Source organism: Streptopelia decaocto, assembly GCF_964273445.1.
Source record: "Streptopelia decaocto genome assembly, chromosome: 27".
Lineage (NCBI taxonomy): Eukaryota > Metazoa > Chordata > Aves > Columbiformes > Columbidae > Streptopelia > Streptopelia decaocto.
Genome location: NC_138682.1, coordinates 593300 through 609658, shown reverse-complemented (window position 1 = coordinate 609658; position 16359 = coordinate 593300). Strand labels below are relative to the sequence as shown.

Genomic DNA, 16359 nt, shown 5'->3' with positions numbered 1-16359 from the left:
TCACAGACCTCCCCTCCGGGGACCCCCGGGCCCTGCCGCCCCACCAGGGGCCGCCCTGGCGCCAAACGCCCCGCTCCGGGGGTGCCCCCGCCCCCGCGCTGCCCCCCGGCCGCCTCCCCGAGGGGCCGCCCCGCCGGAGCCCCGGAGGCCCCGCTGCCGCCGCTCCCGCCCCGGCCCGCGGCCCCGCAAGATGGAGGCGGCAGCGCCGCGGACCCGCCGGCCCCTCCGCCAGGGGGAGCTGGCCCCGCCCCCCCGCCGCCTCCAGCCAATAGCAGCCGCGCGCACCCGGGTGACGTAAGCGGCATATAGCCAATGGTGAGCTTCGCGCTGAGCCCGCCGCGCGGTGATTGGGCGCGAGGAGGGGCGCGAATGTCGCGGCGTGGGGCGCCCGGGTCCGTGCGGCGCCGCTCGGCGGATCGCGAGTTCGAGGCCCGGCCGCGGCTCTTGCGTGCGCGGAGCTGTGCGGGTCTCCGCCCGCAGCGGGTCCGGGGGGTTTCTCCCTCCCGGGGGCGCAGCGGGGATGGACAGAACGATGCGCCCCGCTTGGGGACGGCCCAGCCCCGTCCTCGGAGCCACTTCCCCAAAAACCTGCATGCTGGTGGCATGGGGAGCCAAGATCAGCGCCCCCCGCAGGGCTTGGGAGCGGGTGGGACGAGTAGGGACCCCCCGCCCCCCGGAATAAAAGGAAAAAGGAAAAGAAAAAAGAAAAATACTGTTTATTTCACACCACTACACCAAGTGCATCGGGGTCCCGCGTCCCCCGCGGGTGACCCGGCGGCCCCTCCGCTCCCCCACCCTCCCCGGTGCAGCCCCCGCTTTTCCCCATCGGGCCCCCGGGTGGGGGAGGCGGGGAGGGGGCGCTGCCTCCGTCACGGGGTTCGCCCCCCAAAACCCTCCTGGGGACCTGGTGAAGTCCCCACTGTCACCCACAGCGATGTCCTCATGGCGGGGGGGGGTCACCAAAATCACAGAGGGGGTGAAATCTGGGCTGCGACGCTACCTCGGAAACACGGGAAAACGGCCAAAAACCAAAACTCACTCCTTTTTGTTCAGGGGCACAGAGTCGGGGCGCGGCGTGCAGGCGGGGCGGGCGACACCGGATGCGTGAAGACGGACGGACACACGGACACGGCGGGGGGGGCGCGGGGCCAAAGTGCTGCTGGCAGGAGGCGGCGGCAGCGGGGGGGGCGGCGGGGGCGCCCGGCTCAGGGCAGCTGGAAGACGTTGAGTTTACTGGTGTTCTTGAGCGTCTGGCGGCGGTTGCAGAACCAGACGCGCACGACCTCGCGGTCGTAGTTGAGCTGGCGCGCGATGTCGGTGATCTCGGGGCCCGTGGGCAGCGCGTTCTTCTCGAAGTGGGCGTTGAGCGCCTCGATGGCCTGGGGGGTGAACGACGTGCGGCGCTTGCGCTTCTTGGAGGGCTCCCCCCCCACGAACTCCAGCAGGTTCTGCTGGCCCTCGCGGTTCCGCAGCTCCGCCTCGCTCAGCCACTTCTCCAGCACCGGCTTCAGCTTCTGCGCGCTCTTGGGGGTGATGTCGAGCTTCTCGAACCTGCGGCGGGGGGACGCGGGGCTGGGGACGGCATCTTCCCATCTTCCTCCCTTTCCCTCATCTCCGTCCCTTTCCTTTATCTCCATCCCTCTCCCTTATCTCCGTCCCCTTCTGCAACTTTGCCAGTTCTCCAATTTTCCCCTTCTCCCATTCCCCCCCTTCCCTAATTTTCCGTTTCCCTAATTTCCTTCTTTTCTCTGATTTCCCCTCTTTACTTTTCCTCCTCTTTTCCCCCTTTCCCTCCTTTTCCCCAATTTTCCTCTTCCCCTCAACCTTCCTGCTTTTCTCCACCTGCCTTCTCTTCCTCCCCTTTTCCCCTTTCCCTCCCTCTCTACTCCTCCTCCATTTCCTCCATCTCCTCCTTGCCCAACTCCCCCGGTGCCCCCATTGCCCCCGGTGTCCCCGTTACCCCCGGTGCCCCGTACCCCCGGTGCCGGCTCACCTGCAGATGGCCGACTGGCTGTACGCGGGCCCGGCGGTGGCTGTAAGTGCCTGTCCCACCCGTTGCCCCTGTTGCCCCCATTGCCCCCGCTGCCCCCTGTGCCCCCCGTTACCCCCGTACCCCCGGTGCCGGCTCACCTGCAGATGGCCGACTGGCTGTACGCGGGCCCGGCGGTGGCCGTGAGCGCCTGTCCCACCTGCGTCTGCGTCAGCCCCAGCGACAGGCGCCGGATCTTGAAGTTCTTGGCGAACTCGCGGATCTCCTCCAGGTTGATCCCGTCGTCCTCGGCGCCGGGGGCGGGCGGGGGCTCTGGGGGGGCACGACGAGCAGCCCCGCGTTGGGCGCACAGCCGAGGCCCAGGATGCAGAGCACGGGGGGGCAGCATCCCCCAGCATCTTCCCCACATCCCTGGGGATCCCAGACCCCAGTATCCCCCCAGCATTCACCCCATCCCAGGGGGTTCCAGACTCCAGTACCCCCAGTATCCCCAGCATCCTCTCCCCAGTTCCAGGGGGTCCCAGACTCCAGTAACTCTCTTCCCAGGGCATCCCAGTCCCTGCCATCGCCCCAGCAACCTCCCAGTATCCAGAGCATCCTCCTGCCATCCCAAGGGATGCCAGTATCCCCAGCATCCTCTCCCCATCCCAGGGGAGCCCAGAATCCCTCTTCCCAGAGCATCCCGGTCACCAGAATTCCCCTCCAGTATCCCCAGCACCCTCCCCCCATTCCAGGGCCCCCCATTCCCCAGTATCCCCAGTGCGACTCACTGGAGACCAGCTGGCTGACGGTGGGGGTCTCGGAGCAGGTGATGGGGACGGGGGCGGCGGGCGCCTTGGTGGCGGGGGCCGGGTTTGTCACCAGCACGGCCGGCGGGGCCAGCGCCGGGGCCGGCTGGATGGGCTGCACCTGCGGCGAGGGGGTCAGCACCCGGCCCCCCTTCTCCAGCCCCCCCGAGCCACCGCGCTGCTCTAGGGACATCGAGGTGACACTGGCACCTCCCCGGCTGCGTTTGGGGTGTCCCGCCATGGGGGCTGGGGGGTGACCTGCTCCTCCGCTCCTGCCGAGGGGGGATTTGGTCCCAGCTGGCACACGGGGGTGGCACAGAGAGCAGGACAGGCCACGGGGCAAGAGGGGACACGTCCCCAAGGTGCCCACGAGGTCCCAAAGCAACGTGGCTGGGTCCCAGAAATGCTTGTGTCCCCCCAGAGCAACGTGCTTGCGAGCCAAAGCCGCGTGGCTGGTCCCCAAGACGCTCATGTGCCCCAAAAGCCACGTGGCTGGTCCCCAAGACGCTCATGTGCCCCAAAAGCCACGTGGCCACGTCCTGAAGATGTTCTCGTGCTCCCAAAACAATGTGGCCAGTCCCAAAGCCACACAGCGGGGACACTGCCAGCCCTTTGGCCACACGATGGGGACGCTGCCAGCCCTTCTGCCACACGGTGGGGACGCTGCCAGCCCTTTGGCCACGTGGCCAGGGATGCCACCAGCCCTTTAGCCACTCAATGGGGACACTGCCAGCTCTTCGGTCAGACAGTGGTGACACTGCCAGCCCTTTGGCCGTGTGACAGGGACGCCAGCAGCGCGGTGTCCCCGTGCTCACCTCGTTCTTGGCGGGGGGCTCGGGGGTGCCGGTTTTCTTGCCGGCGGGCGCGGGGCCGGCGCCGGGGGCCAGCGTGGCGATGACCTGGCCCTGGGCGTTGAGCAGCAGCTGCGGCGTCACCGTCTGGACCTGCAGGCTGGGGGCCGGCAGCGTGGTGGGGACAGCGCCGGCCGTCACCCCGGGGGGGTTCACCACCCACGGCAGCGTCCCGATCACCTGGGGGGCGGGAGAGCCGGGCTGGGGGCTGCGGCCACGAACGGCCTCCCCGGCACGGGGGCCAGCGGGGGGCAGGGGACAAGGACAGGCCCTGCGGTACCTGGCCCTGCGCATTGGTGAGGATCTGGCCCGCGATGCCCTGCACGCTGGAAATGGCGTTGGCGATGACGGGGGCGGCCGCCAAGGAGCCCAGGAGCTGCGTCTGCCCCCCCAGCGAGGCCGCGCTGATCTGCGGGAAGCGAGAGCCGCGGCTCAGGGACGGCGCCGGCGCCGCCGGCCACCGCGTGTCCCCCCACGGCCGACCCCTGTCCCGCAGCGCGGCCGTCCCGCCTCGCCGCGACGTGACGCCGTCCCTTGATGTCCTTAATCCATCCGTTAGGCTCAGCTTAAAGCGAAGCTGCTGGTGCAGCTGCTCATCCTTCGATGGGGAAACTGAGGCAGGGACCTCGTGCACCCCCGGGAGGTGGCGGCTGAGCCAAAGCGCTTCATCCCCGGGGAAACGTGACCTCTCGCCGCTCTCCGCGGCTGCGCCAGCACTGGGTGCCGAACTCCACGCCACGGGCTGCCGGGCTCCTTACTATGCCAGGGTTAAAGGCGAATCCGGCCGGCTGGACGGTGATCTGCGTCTCCAGGGGCTTGGCGGCGGGGGGCGCGGCGGGGGGCTGCGGCAGGATGGGGGGCTGCCCGGCGGGCGCGGGGAACGCGCCGGGGGGCTGCAGGGGGGGCCGGGGCTGCGCGGGCTGCACCGGCGCCGCGATGGTCGCGTTCAGCACGGCGGCGGCTGCGGAGCAAAGAGACGGAGAGAGAGTGAGGAGGGGGCGCAGGGACGGGGGAGACCCTCAGCGTGACCCCCACCCCACGGCCCTTCCCCCCGGGACCGAATCACCGGGTGATTCGTCTCCCAACGCTCGTGGTACCGCAGCCCCAGGTCCCCGAGCGCTGGGTCTAACCCAGGGTGGGGGCACCTTGGGGGTGCCACCATCTCCCCATGTCTAGAACCCCCCTGGCCGGGCTCCTTCCAGAGACAATTCCCTCTTATGGGAAAGGGCACAAACCCGGCGCTGGGGGCACCGACCCCCTTCTCTCAGCCCCCCAGGTGTCCCCCCCGCAGAAGCTGAGCCGCTGCGATGGGGGCCACCCCGGCACCCCAAACCTGAGCTGGACCACCCACCACCCTGCCCCGCGTCCCCCACCTTTCCTACAAAAAAGCCTCCAAGAGGAGACGCCGTTTAGCGAAACCAAGCTCCTGGACGTCAAAAACTCTGGAAAAAGCTCAAAAACGAGCTGCACACAAACCCACCTCAAAAGGGGTGGAGGGTGGCCGTGGAAAACGCGTGATTAGCAGTAAGGGCTGTGCCTTACGGGTCAGTTTTCAATAAGGGCTCTTGAAACAAGGGCTCAAGGACAGAGCCACGGATGAGAAAGGAGAAGGTTTAGCGACATGGAGCTCCCGGGCGACGCGGGGGAGCGCGCCGCCGAAACCCGGGGGTTACCTGGCAAAGTGGCTATGGGCGGTTTGAAAATTGCCCCCGAGGGAGAAGCGGCCGTCAGTCCGGGCAGCGCAGCGACCGTCGCTGCAGGGATTGTCCACACGGCCAGCCCCTGCTGACCTGCCGCTTGACCTGCAATACTGATGGGGATAAGAAGAGGTTGAGTAACTGTCCCTGCGGGAACCATTACTCCCGTCACAACTGTTGCTAAGTTTTCCTGAGTCAAGACCTGCAAAAGCAAACAAGATTTAAAAAAGAACAGCAATCAACGCCACTGCAGCACCAGCGGAGAATTCAGCTTGGCTAAGGGGCGCGGAGAACGCGGCCCCGGGTCCCTCCCGCCCGGCGGCTGGGCGCCAGCCCGCGCCCCCTCTCCCGCGGAGACGGGGCTGTGGGGATCCCCCCGCTCTTCCCTGGCAAAGCGCCCGACGCGTCTCTGGCAGCACCTCGGCGCTGGGCGAGGGCGCCGGGAGGGCCGGCGCCGCGGGTCGGGGCGCTCGATCGCACCCCGCACCGCCAGCGCCCGGCCCTGCCCCGGGTTTGCTACAGCGAGCGGACGCCTCCCCGGCCCCCCCGCGCCCCCCCTGCGTGGCCGTGGGGTAGTTACCTGCGGGGCGGCCTGCACGGCCAGCGGGGCCAGCGGCGGCTGCGCTGGGGGGGGGCCCGAGGGGCCGGCGGACGCGACGGCGCTGGGGGACGTGGCGGCCGGTTTGGATTTGCCTGGGGGAGAGGAGACGCGTTGGAGAGACACCAAGGGTGGGGGCACCCAAATTACAGCACCCAGGGAACAAGCACCTTCCCATGGGGGTGTTCTGGGGGGGGTGAGGGTGGGGGCACCCAAATTAGGATACCCAGGGAATGAGCACCTTCCCATGGGGGTCCTGGGCAGGGTGAGGGGCACCCAAATGAGGGCACCGAAGAACAAGCACCCATGAAACTCAGTGTTGGGCACCCTCAGGCAGCACCCTGGTCTCCCCCAAGTGGGGTCCCTGCCCTGGTCATGGGGGGCTCCTGTGGGGCTGTTTTGGGGGACAGGGCGAGGCTGGCGCCGTTTGGGCAGCAGCGAGCGTGGGACGGGGTGCTGGGTGAGCCGGAGCGGGGGGGCGGGTTCCGCGGGGCCGGGCCCGGGGGTTGTTGACTGGGGCCGGTGCCGGCGCTCGCACCGCGAGCGGGACGGGGAGCGGGAGGGGACGGGGTCACAGGCTGCGCCCGTTCCCGTGGTGCGGGAGGAACCTCCGTCCTCTCCCGTGGCTGTTGCTGGCACAAGAGCCACCTCTGGTATCTATTCTGCTCAGCTTCTAACAACAGCAACTCGAGTAGCAACTAAATCCTATTTTTGTGAGAAAGACAAACACCCTTTTCCTGCCTTTTCCTTTGGCAGAAAAGATGTTTTACCCAATAACTCCTTTTCTCAGCTGAAAGGCAGACCTGGCGGGGTTCGCTTCCTTTGCTGGAAATAACCACAGTCTGGCAGACTTTAAAAAAGCATAAAGCCTTTTTTTCCCTACATTTCCTACCAAACCCAGCGCAGGTGAGGGAAAGGGAAAGGGAAAGGGAAAGGGAAAGGGAAAGGGAAAGGGAAAGGGAAAGGGAAAGGGAAAGGGAAAGGGAAAGGGAAAGGGAAAGGGAAAGGGAAAGGGAAAGGGAAAGGGAAAGGGAAAGGGAAAGGGAAAGGACAGGTTCTCACCAGCTGCCTCCCCGCTGCCCGGGCCGGGGGTGCCGGGGGGCACGTCCTCAGTGCCGGGGGGGCCGCTGTCCCGCGGGGACCCCCCCGCTCGCTCCCCCGGCGCCACGGGGGCGGCTCCGGCGTCCTCGTCGCCGGGCGGCAGCGCGGCGTCCACGCCGACCTCCAGCACGCGGATGGTTTCGTGGCCGGACATGACGATAACCTGCAAACGTGCCCCGAAACGCGCGTCAGCCCCCTGGCGCAGCGACGCCGCTCCCCGCGGCCCCGAGACGCGGCCCGCGCAGAGGAGGGACGGATGGGGGGACCCCCAGCAACTCGCTGCCTTAGTTAATGAGCAGCTCCTGGGCTCTCCCGTAATGAATACGGGCTCCGCGATGGTAAAACGCGGCTGTGGCGCCGCGTCCGCAGTGGCAGAGCCAGCACCCACAGGTCTGAATGGCAACACGACCTGGGGACGTGTGGGGGTGGCAGAGTCACCTCCTCCCGTTCTCCTGCACCCGCAGGCACCAAACCCTGGAGCAAAGGGTCCAGCAAACGGCCCCCGAGGACCTGGCGCCTCCTCGTCATTCAAACACTCCGAGCTCAGGCAGCCGAGCTCCAAACCGGAGCTGAACGTCTGGGTGTGAGCGCGGGGGGCACGAGGCGGCTCCTTCACCCCAAACGGGGGTCAGGCCGGGGCTGAACCCCCACCCGGCGCTCGCGGGGTCCCCGCGGTGGCTTCACCTGCTCGTTGACAGTGAGCGAAGGCTCCTGGGGCCGCGCGGCCTCGGCGTCCATGGTGTCCAGCGACGGAGCCAGAGGCCTCAGACCTTCCACATGCTGCGAGGGGGGACACGAGAGGCCTTGTCACCGCCTGGGGGTGACGCGGGTCTGTCCCCCACCCGCGATTCGGGGCAGTGCAGTTTGCCGATGCCCGTCTGCCCGCGCCGGGGGGACACCGGCTCCTCCCAGGGAGGGTCTGGGGTGCCCCCCACCTCCCGTCCTCCTGGTGAAGATGTGGCAGCCGAACACCTTGGGATGCGGCGCAGAGTTTAATTAACGGTTTATCCTGGTGCGGCGGCGAGCGGAGCAAGGGCCGAGCAGTGCGCGCAGGCAGCCACGCTATTAACAGTTAACGAGCCCGTCAGCAGCCAGAGCGCGGCAAAGGGCGACCAGGACGGGGGAAAAGGCTCCTGAGCTTCTCCGGAGCGCGGGCGCGCCGGGGGGCTGGGATCACTCACGGTTTGCTCGGGGTGCGGGGACGGACGCGCCGGCCGGGGCGGCTGCTGCTCCTGCTCCTCGGGGCCGCGAAACGCTGGGCTGGGCTGTGAAGGGCTGGAGTCCAGGCTGCGAAACGCCGGGTTTTGGGCTGTGAAACGCTGGGTTTGGGGCTGATTTCAGGCTGTGAAACGCTGGGTTTTGGGCTGCGAAACGCCGGGTTTTGGGCTGCGAAACGCCGGGTTTTGGGCTGCGAAACGCTGGGTTTGGGGCTGATTTCAGGCTGTGAAACGCTGGGTTTTGGGCTGCGAAACGCCGCGTTTTGGGCTGATTTCAGGCTGTGAAACGCTGGGTTTTGGGCTGCGAAACGCCGGGTTTTGGGCTGATTTCAGGCTGCGAAACGCTGGGTTTTGGGCTGCGAAACGCCGGGTTTTGGGCTGATTTCAGGCTGTGAAATGCCGGGTTTTGGGCTGCGAAACGCAGGATTTCAGGCTGCAAAACGCTGGATTTTGGCTGCAGGGAGAGAAAAAGCCGGTGAGTGCCGGTGCCGAGCTCTGCCCGCTCACCCGCTCCCCAAACCCCTGAGGAGCGGAGGATCCCATGCGGGGGCTCCAGCGCGCCCCCATCCTCACTGTCGCTCTCCCGCCTCGCTCGTCGCGTTGGGAGCCGGACCTGACCAGCGTGGGACGCAAAACCCGGCGCCCGTGTCGGCTTTTGGGGGCGTTTTCCACCGCAGACCCCAGACATCGCCCCCCCGCACCAAAAAGCCTCCCCGGGACCGCAGGTCCATCCCGGGCTCGACGTCCCCACTCAAGCGCCGTGTGTCCCCGCGGAGCGCGGGGCGGCTCCGGGAACTCCCGCGGAGCGGCTCCGGGAGCTCCAGCGCCGCCAGAAAGGAGCGGTTTGGAACGCTTTTCTCCCTCTGCCGCGCACGGAGGCCAATTAGCGAGAGACAATTAAACAGACGCTTGGCCGCGCGGGGCTGGACGCGGGGCAGCGGCGGCTTTGGCAGCGGCGGCTTCTCCTCCCCAGACGTTCGGCAGCACCGTTTCCTTGCACTTTTTGAATATATATATATATATTTGCAATTAATGGGACCAATGACTCGGCCAGCTGGCGGTGCGAGGCGCGCGCAGCCATTTCGCAGCAGATGGCGGCGAGGAAATGAAATGCATAAAATAATAATAAATAATATTTAAAAACAAAAAAAAAATAAATAAAAGAAGGGGGGGTGGGGAAAAACTAAAGGGAAGGATAATTTGAGCTGCTCCGCGTCTCGCTGCGGATATAATCGCCGTGTTAATTACAAGTGTTGATGAGTCAGAGACGCAACCGCTTGGGTCCCAGGTGGGTGGAAATGGAAGTTTGAACAAACTTGCCACAGGTGAGAAACCCTCCGAGGTTAATTAAACCTGCTTGGACAGGGCTGCAGCTCGCTAATTACTCGCTGTCGTTAGCCTGGGCTGATTCCTCCCGATGGCCACGGGGGCCGGGATGGGGAGCCTGAAGGAGACGTTGCTTTGGGGTAGACGAGCCCTAAAAGCAGCTCCTGGGGCTTTTGTCACCACGTTGGGAGCAGAAGGACCCGCTGGAAGTGGCACCGTGGGTGGGAACGGTGTCAACCAGCCCATTGCGGTGCCGCGGAGCGGGGCCGGGCCCCAGCGCACCCCCCAGCCCAAAACGTTGGTCCTTCCCCATGCAAAATGCCTCTTTATGCTTCCCAGCTTCATCACTTTTAAGATCTTCCTGCGTTTACCGAGGGGAAACTGAGGCAGCGGATGAGCCGCGGCACGACTGCCGCTGGGAAACCCCAAAATCCATCAAAGACGCCCCAAAGGAGAAATCAAATCTGTTCTCTGGTGGGAGCGGAGCCGAACCGGCCACAACCGACCCCTGAAAAGTGACGTTGATCCCATTTTTGCCCCGTTTCCTCCAGCTCCGCAGCAGCCCCGCGCACGCCGGGGACCCAACCGCGGCAAAGAGGGGAACCCCCAAACCCGCGGCAAAGAGGGGGAACCCCCAAGCAGTCGCCCGGGCTTTGCTGCCGGTCGGGAGGTTTAACCTGCAAAACCCTCTTTGCACCTTCAACGTTTTCACGCGGCCGGGGGTGATTTTGGGGGACGGCGCCGCGCGGCGCTGGATCGCTTGGGCTTGGCTTGGCTCCCCGATTTCATGGGGTTTGGGGGCACAAAGCTGAACCAAACGCCGGCCGGGGTGCCTGAGGGCGCCCCCTCTCTGCGGGGTCACACGCCAGCCCCCTCAGCTCCGCGGACACGGGAACGGGGTCCCCGTCGATGGGGGGTCCCCTCCCTCCCCTCCCCAGGTCACGCCGCAGGACTGCGGTGAAACCGGGGGCACGGTTGGGCTCTCCCGAATTCCTGCCCCCCCAAAACAGCAGCCGAGCATCGGGACCGGAGCCCCCCAGGGTCCAGGACACCCCAGAGGGACGTCACGGTGGATCTGGGGGCGCGGGACCCCCCCGCTGAGCCGGCGGTCCCACGAGGTGCCGCTCTGCCCCGCGTCGCCCCTTCGGCGGATTTTAAAGTGGGGTGCATGGACTGAAGGACCCCCCACACCCCAAAATGCGAAGTGAGGGGCTCAGGGGGGCCATGACCCCCCAAACCCTCACAGCGCCCCACACTGTGCTGGAGCACCCCAAAGTGCCCCTGGACCCCCAAATCCCTGCCTGGCACCTGCCCCCCCCGGCCCCACCCCAGGGGGCCCTTCGCCATCCCCCAGCAGGACCCCAACACCGCCCCCCTGTCCTGCCCCCCAGCGCTGCTCTTCCTCTCCTGCACCCCAAAACTCACCTCCTACAGCCCCCAAATTCTCCTGTGCCCCCCCCGGGCAGTCACCCCCTTTCCCTGCCCTGGGGCTCACAAGCCCCCTCTTTCCCCTTCCCTGGACCCCCCCAGCTCCGGGGTCCCCCCAGGGACCCCCACCTGCCTGTGCCATCCCCTGACCCCCCCCATCGTCCCCCCCCGCCGGTGGCCCCATCGCACCGTCACTGCCCCCCATCTGCATCCCCACTCTCAGCGGCCCCAGTGCCCCCCAATTTCCCCCCCCATCCTGCTTTCCCCCCCCAAAAATCCCGCCGCCCCCCGCTCTGAGCACCCCGCTCTGCGCCGTTTTCCGCTCCGCTCCCCCCGCCGCTCTTTATCATAAATATATAAATTATGCTAATTACGGCATTGCATATTCACCGCGGCGGGCCCGCCGCCCCCCGCCCGCCCCGCTCCGGCCGCGCACTCACCGGCGGGCGCGGGGGGCGCCCGGGGGGGCCCGGGGGGGTCCGGGGGTCCGGGCGCGGGCTGCGCGCGCTCCGCTCCCGCTCCTCTGCCGGGGAATAATTAAAAATTCATCTCACAGCGACGGCGGCGGCGGCACAAAGGGGAGGGGGGGGCGGGGCGGGAGCGGCCCCGGGACCCCCAGCCCGGGCTGGGGTTGGGGTTGGGGTGGGGGAGGCCGGGCCGGGGGCGGGGGGGTGTGTGTGTGGCCGTGGGTGAGTGGTGGGGGGTTCTGCTTTTCTCCTCCTCCGGGGGGATTTTTTAGCTGCTGCGTCATGAACATAATTTATGCGCAGGCCTTGCCGCAGCCGGGCTGCCCCGCGCCGCCGCGGGGGGCGCTCGGGCCGCCGCCGGGACCGCGGGACGGGACCGCGGGACGGGGACCGCGGGACGGGGACCCCGCGGGACGGGGACCCCGCGGGACGGGGACCCCGCGGGACGGGGACCCCGCGGGACGGGGACCCCGCGGGACGGGGACACCGCGGGACGGGACCGCGGGACGGGGACACCGCGGGACGGGGACACCGCGGGACGGGGACACCGCGGGACGGGGACACCGCGGGACGGGGACACCGCGGGACGGGGACACCGCGGGACGGGGACACCGCGGGACGGGGACACCGCGGGACGGGGACACCGCGGGACCGCGGGACACCCCGGGACACCCCGGGACGGGGATACCCCGGGACGGGACAGCGGGACGGGGACACCCCGGGACCGCGGGACATCCCGGGACCGCGGGACGGGGACACCCCGGGACAGGACCGCGGGACATCCCGGGACAGCGGGACGGGGACACCCCGGGACAGGACCGCGGGACATCCCGGGACAGCGGGACGGGGACACCCCGGGCCACCGACCGGGACAGTGACACCCTGGGACAGAGACACCCCGGGACAACGGGACAGGGACCCCCCAGACAGGGACCACCCCCCAGACACCAGGAGACGGACCCCCAGATTCTCTCAGTCCCAGACACCCCTAAAACGCAGACCCTAGAGTGCCAGAGCCCCCAAAAGCTGCCTCCAGGCCCCCCAACTCCTCCAAACCCCAGACCCCAAATCCCCGTCTCCATTCCCAGCAGTACCCCCCGGTTTTGGGGTCACCCTTTGCAAACCCCAAGCACCGGGGCAGGAGCCCCCAGCTCTGCCCCCCCAAATCCTGCCCAGAGCCGCCGTCCTGAGCCCAGCACCGAGCCAGCCCATCAAACCCTAAACCAGCATTTCATCATCATAAATTAATCCATTAATCACCGCGTTAACGTGAACCGCCCCGGGGCGGCACAAAGGATCCAACCTGTTCCCCTTCACCCCCGTTACTCACGTTCCTCGGGACAGAGCCCAACCCGCTACCCGCTTGGCTGCAGTTCACCAAAACCACCCCAAAACCCTGCCCGAGGCTTAGGATATATACAATATATACATACGCAATATGTACAATAACACAGAGGAGCCCAGCTCCCCGCACCGGGACGGACGTGAGGGACGAGCGAAGCCGCTCACCCCCCGGGCCCAGAACATCCGGGGGGTTTGGCCCCCGCCGCTCTGGAAATTCACATTCATTTAATACTGAGCTGGCGGGTCCCGCAGCGGCACGAGCACCCGGGGAGCCCCGAAAACGAGGGTGGTCGTAGGCGGCAGCACCCACCTTGTTCTGCCGGGATAACGGGGGTCACGGCTGCACCCGGCGCCCGGTCTGAGCGTCAGACTGGGAGGAGAGAGTCAAACTGGGAGCCGAGATTCACTGGGAGCTGGGGAGTCCAACCGGGAGCTGGGGAGTCCAACCGGGAGCTGGGATCCCAACCGGGAGCTGGGGATCCCAACCGGGAGCTGGGGAGTCCAACCGGGAGCTGGGGAGTCCAACCGGGAGCTGGGGAGTCCAACCGGGAGGCTGCAGCGATAAACAGACGACAGTAACTCACAAGGCAAGGGTGCGATTTGCTCCTGGGTGTCCCCGAGAGAGAAAACGCAGCCGAAAACCCCCCGAATCCGAGGGATAATTTGGAATTCGCAGGCGCGAGGGCGCAGATGCCGCTCGGGGGTTAACGCTGGTCCCTGCCAAACGGCCCAACAAGACGCTGTTTTGGTGGCCTGGGCAAGGGCTCGAGGGAAAAGGCCCATGAAGGGACCTCAGGTGCCACCTCAACCCCGGCGCTGGAGCAGGACGAACGTGCTGCTGCAACCGCGGAGGCGCCAGAAGCGCAGCTGCAGTTCTGCGGCGTTTCCAGCCAACTTACGGCCAATTCCGGCTCGTTTGGGACCGTTCACGCGAAAGGGAGCGGGGACCTTATCACCTCCCGTCCTGCGTTTCACCATCTTAAAATTGCAACTTCCTTCTGATCTCTCAGCGGGAAAAAGGAGGAAAGCTCCACCGCAACATCTCGGGTGCCGGCGCCTCTTCAACGAGCGCGGCTCCGTGAAGCCAAATTATTGTTATTCTGAAGCACAAACAATTAAACCTGGAAAGAATCGCACCATCCAGCTCTTTCTGCAGCAAAAGCCCGGCCTGAGAACACCCCATTTCTGGACTAACCCCGGGTCTCCCCACCTGCCCCCGCAGAGCCCCAAGTGAACAGCGACACTGGGATCTAGAACACGCAAATATTCCACGCCGAGCCCATCCCGCCCGCTCTCCCAGCGAGCCTGCTGGAATTAGCGTCACTTAGGCCGGCCTAGCCTCTTAGTCCCAGCTTAACGTGAGGATTTTAGGGTGGTTTAGCACCCACAAGCTCCCAGCGCCGCTCAGATCCAGCTGGATTAACCCCGCGGAGCCAACGCCGAGGCGCAAACGTTCACCGAGAGGGAACAAGGGGACGAAAGGCGAGCGCGGGCGGCGCCGTCCTGCGAGAGCCGCGCTCGCGGCGCCGGATGCTGAATATTTAAACACCCCCAGCGCGCTGGATTTCAGGCTCGTTTGCATACATTGGCATATGCTTAATAGGACGCGCACGGGGGAAAAGGCTGCACGGCGCATTTTTAATTTCCTCCTTGCAGAGGAGTTGATTTTAGGAGTGCTGGAAAGCTTGAGTTTCCTTCAGGAAACAGCTCGTTTGGAAGGGGAGGAGGATTTTAATTACCTGTTGGTCGGGAAGATTAAAACGCGGACGGGTTTGCAGCCCCGCGAGGAGCAGATCTGCCCCAAAACAGCTTATCCCAAAAACTTAAATGGCTGGAAAACGCAGGAAAATTGCAGCAGGCCTTGATTCTGGCCCCACGCTGCAGAGCGACTCTGGTTGCTCAGCTTCCCTGAACCTGAGCCTAAGCGCGAGCTTTGTAAAGACCGCAGCGGGGTTTAGCGCAGGTGAGTGGGTGTCACGGTAAATCAGCCTCTGCCTCCATTTCCCATTCTATTTGGCTGGAGTTTTTTTGCCCCCTCTTGGAATCCCAAGAGGCTCTTAAAGGTGATAGAAACAGCAATAAGCTCAACGCAAGGGGTGTAGGCGGGTCCCTCCACAGAGCCCGGCTCTGCCAAACCTCTCCTGCCCTTTCCAAGGGAGTTTTCTGGGCAGCGAGAACAGGAAAGAGGAAATACACACATTTGTGCAAAAAAAAATCCCGCGCCGGCCTCTCTCTCGCTTTAAAGGGTAAATATATATATATATATTATGGTCGTTGTACGGTTGGAAGGTGAAGAACATTTTCGAGGCATGAATTATTGATGGCGCCCTCCCGGGCGCGCCAGCCGACGTGCATATTCATCAGGCGGCCGGTACATTATTCATGAGGCGCTGGCTTAAATAGGCACGAGAACAATGACATTGTTGATTGAGGCGCCTGAGAACGGCCTCGGAAATGAAAGAGAGTTGTGCTCCCCAACTCCGGCCAAAACGCCAGGAGGTTCAGCAGAATCACACAAAAAAGGGGCATCTTTACACTTTCAGGGGGTCTTCCCCACGCCATCCACATACGTTGTTTTTTAAACCAGGCTTTGCACGTGGGGTCACTGGATTGTGTGGAACCTCCTCCAGACCGCAGCACCGTCTGCCGCCAGATCCTCCTCCAGCAGGCGACACCTGCAACAGATGGTTTATAACAGTATTTAGGGCGCTAAACTCACCCCAAGTTCACTAAAAACCATCAAGAGAAGCCTCAGTCTCCCCCTTTAAGCCGGCGATGTCTTTAAGCCCAGGTAGATGCTGGGGCTGGTATCAACTGTGGGGAACAGACACTTTTAGGAATCAAGTCCTGAACAGCAGGGCTTGAGCCACAAAGGTGTTTTAGTCCCGAGGCCGCTCCGGGGGGGGGGAGCAGAACGAGCCTGAGAAACGCACCCACCCAACTACAGTTTTGGCTTTTTGGCAGAATTTTGGCCACACTCAGAGCGGGGAAAACATGCCGGTGGGCAGGAGGTGGAACCACCGCCATGGGGACATGGTTTAGAACCAACACAATGCGCGCCAACGAGCGGCTGAGGCTTCGCGCCGTCCTCAAGGCTTAATTAAGCTGAACAACACTTGGAGGTTACCAACCATTTCCATTGATGGTTACCGCGAGCTCCCAGGCGGCTCCTGTTGCTGGGCAGACACGGGGGGACACGGGGAGACCCCGCTGGCCCCAGCGCTGCCCCGGGCTGGGGGACCATGGGCCGCTCTGGGGACCCCCCTTCCCCAGGTGCTGCTCAGGGTCCCCCCTCAATGCCGGGGCTGCATGGGGACCCCCGAGGCCTGGCCCAGGGCCCCATCTCAGGCCCGAGCTCTGCATGGGACCCCCCAACTGCACGGGGGACTAACTGCACGGGGGGGACTAACTGCACGGGGGGGACTAACTGCACGGGGGGGACTAACTGCACGGGGGGGACTAACTGCACCGGGGGGACTAACTGCACCGGGGGGACTAACTGCACGGGGGGGACTAACTGCACGGGGGGGACTAACTGCACGGGGGGGACTA

General features: G+C 65.4%; 1 protein-coding gene across 1 annotated transcript; it reads right to left on the bottom strand.

Moving 5' to 3' along the window:
- Window positions 1-697: 697 nt before the first annotated feature.
- On the bottom strand, window positions 698-16211 carry POU6F1 (POU class 6 homeobox 1). The gene is made up of 14 exons (XM_082073600.1): window positions 15939-16211; window positions 15378-15482; window positions 13118-13360; window positions 8207-8696; window positions 7710-7805; window positions 6987-7188; window positions 5907-6019; window positions 5303-5528; window positions 4388-4590; window positions 3910-4038; window positions 3594-3809; window positions 2761-2899; window positions 2131-2302; window positions 698-1551 (listed from the first exon to the last, which is right to left on the bottom strand). The coding sequence occupies exons 5-14, from the start codon at window positions 7761-7763 to the stop codon at window positions 1206-1208; spliced, it is 1800 nt and encodes a 599-aa protein (XP_081929726.1). The 5' UTR covers window positions 7764-7805; window positions 8207-8696; window positions 13118-13360; window positions 15378-15482; window positions 15939-16211; the 3' UTR covers window positions 698-1205.
- Window positions 16212-16359: the final 148 nt, after the last annotated feature.